The sequence below is a fragment of the Mesitornis unicolor genome, unplaced genomic scaffold, assembly GCF_000695765.1.
Source record: "Mesitornis unicolor isolate BGI_N332 unplaced genomic scaffold, ASM69576v1 scaffold9399, whole genome shotgun sequence".
Taxonomy (NCBI): Eukaryota; Metazoa; Chordata; class Aves; order Mesitornithiformes; family Mesitornithidae; genus Mesitornis; species Mesitornis unicolor.
Window position 1 is genome coordinate 2920 of NW_010205191.1, and position 2860 is coordinate 5779.

Sequence of the window (2860 nt, forward strand, 5' to 3'; positions counted from 1 at the left end):
ATGACAGGGCTTTCAAGTGCGTAATACTATTGAAACTTTTCATGATTTCTAGAGATTGGAATTTAGCAGAGAATGACACTGTTGACACATTTACGTTAAATGATTTTGTCTCTTCCCACCTAAAGGAAAAAAGTCATCAATGCAGTGAAATACCTGGACTGCCCTTTTCCATCATTTTCATGTACACATAAGGTTGTTTCTGAGTTTTGCTTCTGGTTCGGTGACTTAACTTTTGAAAACAAAGGTAATCAAAGTGGAATAATCATTAGTGCCATGGACTCTGTCTCTCTTTTACAGAAAAGCTTTCTGGCTTTCCTTGTTGCAATGGGCATCACAGTGACACTGTGTAATGCATACTGTTTTTCTAAACTAAACAAGCCAGAGAAGAGTCAAGAAGGTAAGAATGGGGAAGATCCTCTCACTTGATTGTTCTGTGGCAGCTCAGCTCTATTTGGAGCTGCCAGGAAGGGCTCAAAATAGAAAGGAGGGGGGAGATGTCAGATACACACAAATAGGAGGTGCAACCAAGTTTCCAAAAGTAGGGTAAAGCAAAATCTTCCCCTGGACTGGGTATGGTTACAATAATATTTTTGCTATTGGTGGTGGGTTGCTATTGCTATTCCAGCACATGAAGCTGATGCTGGAGTTCAGAGTAGTCCTGAATAAAGTGTGGTGCCGAGTGGCAGAGGTGGCTGTTTGGCTGCTTACTTTCACCCCAGATCTTTCACACTGGAACTGTCTCTAACGAGGGAAGAAGAAACAAATTCAGGCTCTTAAACCAGTCCAGGTAATAACCTGGAGAACAAAATATGATCTACTTTACTATTGCCAAGAAAACTTGCAATCACTTTTAAACTTTTCAGCCTTTATGTAGAGACATAAAGAACCTGTTTTCTTTTGTTGCTGTCTCATGCAGGCTGTATCCTGGATGGAAAACTGTACCCCTTTGGAGAAATCCTGAGGACACATAATTGCTTCAGATGCAGTTGCAACCGAGATGCAATGCGTTGCTGCTCCCTGTAAGTTTGACATTCTTGGTAGAATTATTACCCATAAGAAGACCACAACTTCCCTTTTCCTGGGAATGAATGAGTTTCTAAGGGCACAAGAGAGCCTTTTCTCACCCTTGTCACAGAGCTAGGGCAAGCCACATACGGCTCTTGATAATTTGAATCCTTGGCTGTGTTTACTTTAGCACAATTTCTGTTGACCAGAAGTGGACACAGGCCCTTCCAGATGCATCCAGTTGGTGCACGCCTTTAGTTTTGAGTAATTTCTAAACCCCTCTTACACTGCAGTTAAGTCTTTCCTTAGCAGGGAAAGTGGCAGTAGGAAGGAATTCGTTCCACAAGGTACTTCAGTGAAGCTCCTCTAAAGGACTTATGATGATCTGAATCCGCTTGCAGAAATGCTTTTCTCCAGTGAACATGTTGACCCTAGAGAGGCAAGACTCTACTATGAAGTATCTATCTCCAACATTCACCTTTTCTCTTCTGCAGCCTTCTCAAAGGGCTAAAATGTCTTGTATATGATCGTTGCCCTTGCTCAGGGGACACTTAACCTGTCAGGAAACATCTACCGCATTCTAAGCAAACTGTCAGTAATGAAAAATTAATTGAAAAGAGATAAAACACATTGAGATCATGCTTATGTCACATTGCAGAGTGCTGTGCCAGAAATCACTATTGCTAGTGCTGAGCATACTGGTGCATCTACTGGTGCAGTGCAGCAGGGCATCACTTGAGGCTTTGGAAGCTGTGTGGCACTCAAGCTAGCTAGGCTGATCTTAGCCATAATTTCAGAGGTATCTCGCTCAGCACTAGTTCAGGCTATAATTACTGAACCACTGAAGTATTGAATCTTTTATTGCTCTTAGTCTAACTTTTGCTTTCTCTTTGACAACATCAGCTTTCATACTCCTACTGGTTATGACAAAGAGAACTGCAAAGTCGTCTTCAACATGAAAACCTGCAACTATGATGTGGTGCAGAAGAGTGACCCCTCAAAGGAGTGCGTTGTCTATTCTCGTGTGGGCTAACAACCCACTTGCTCTGAACCTCTGTCCTGTGGAACTCCTCCCCTTCCTATGAATGCTTTACCATTGCAGAGAAGCTTAAAGATACGAGAGATACTGTAAGAGAGAGTGCTTCAGCAGCTCACTTTTAATCTGATGATTGTTCTAATTCAGTATACAAGATACACAATCAATGTCTCATTTCTGTCATTACTTGCATTAGGATCACTGAGCTTTTTCAAATGCAATAAATCCAGATGAAACATCCAGAAATGCTTCTTAATGATAGTTCTTTTTATATAATAACACTGGGCAATGTCAGCTTCTTTGAGAGAGGAATGCATTTGCCTCACTGCTCCAACACACCATGCACCAGCGCCCTGGTACAAGCCAATCTCACGCTTTGTAGGTTCTGTTCTAGTCAAGGGTCAGAGCAGACATTTAAACTCACCAGGCGTCAAAATCCATTCTCATTTGGAAGGCATGCACTGTTTGGGACATGCTGTACAATGGCTCCTACTCAGGAACTCCTGAACTGCTGTAGGAGTTTTGGCAATACTCGTGCTGCTAACACCTGTGCTGTCTTAAAAAAAGTGAGAATGGAAGACCATCATTCTTTTTCTCCTTTTTCTTTTTTACTTTCCTTATTTTCAGCAATGTCTTAACCCAGTAGAAGTGGCTGTTCCTCTCCATTTCCCACTTTGACCTACTGTCAGGTGTCTTCCTCCAAGTGCCACTCCTGAAAGTCTGCACACACTGCACTGCATTAGTGTTTCTTGCCACAGTGAAAAAGAGATCTAAAAGAGCCCCTGAAGACACATCTCATGGCAGCAGGGATTGAGGTAC

The 2860-nt window shown here is 42.3% G+C and overlaps 1 protein-coding gene across 1 annotated transcript; it reads left to right on the forward strand.

Moving 5' to 3' along the window:
* The first annotated feature begins 303 nt into the window (after positions 1 to 303).
* On the forward strand, positions 304 to 2038 carry LOC104546036 (beta-microseminoprotein-like). The gene is made up of 3 exons (XM_010191319.1): positions 304 to 397; positions 917 to 1019; positions 1909 to 2038. Exons 1-3 carry the CDS (start codon positions 325 to 327, stop codon positions 2036 to 2038), a joined length of 306 nt encoding a protein of 101 aa, XP_010189621.1. The 5' UTR covers positions 304 to 324.
* The last annotated feature ends 822 nt before the right edge of the window (positions 2039 to 2860 follow it).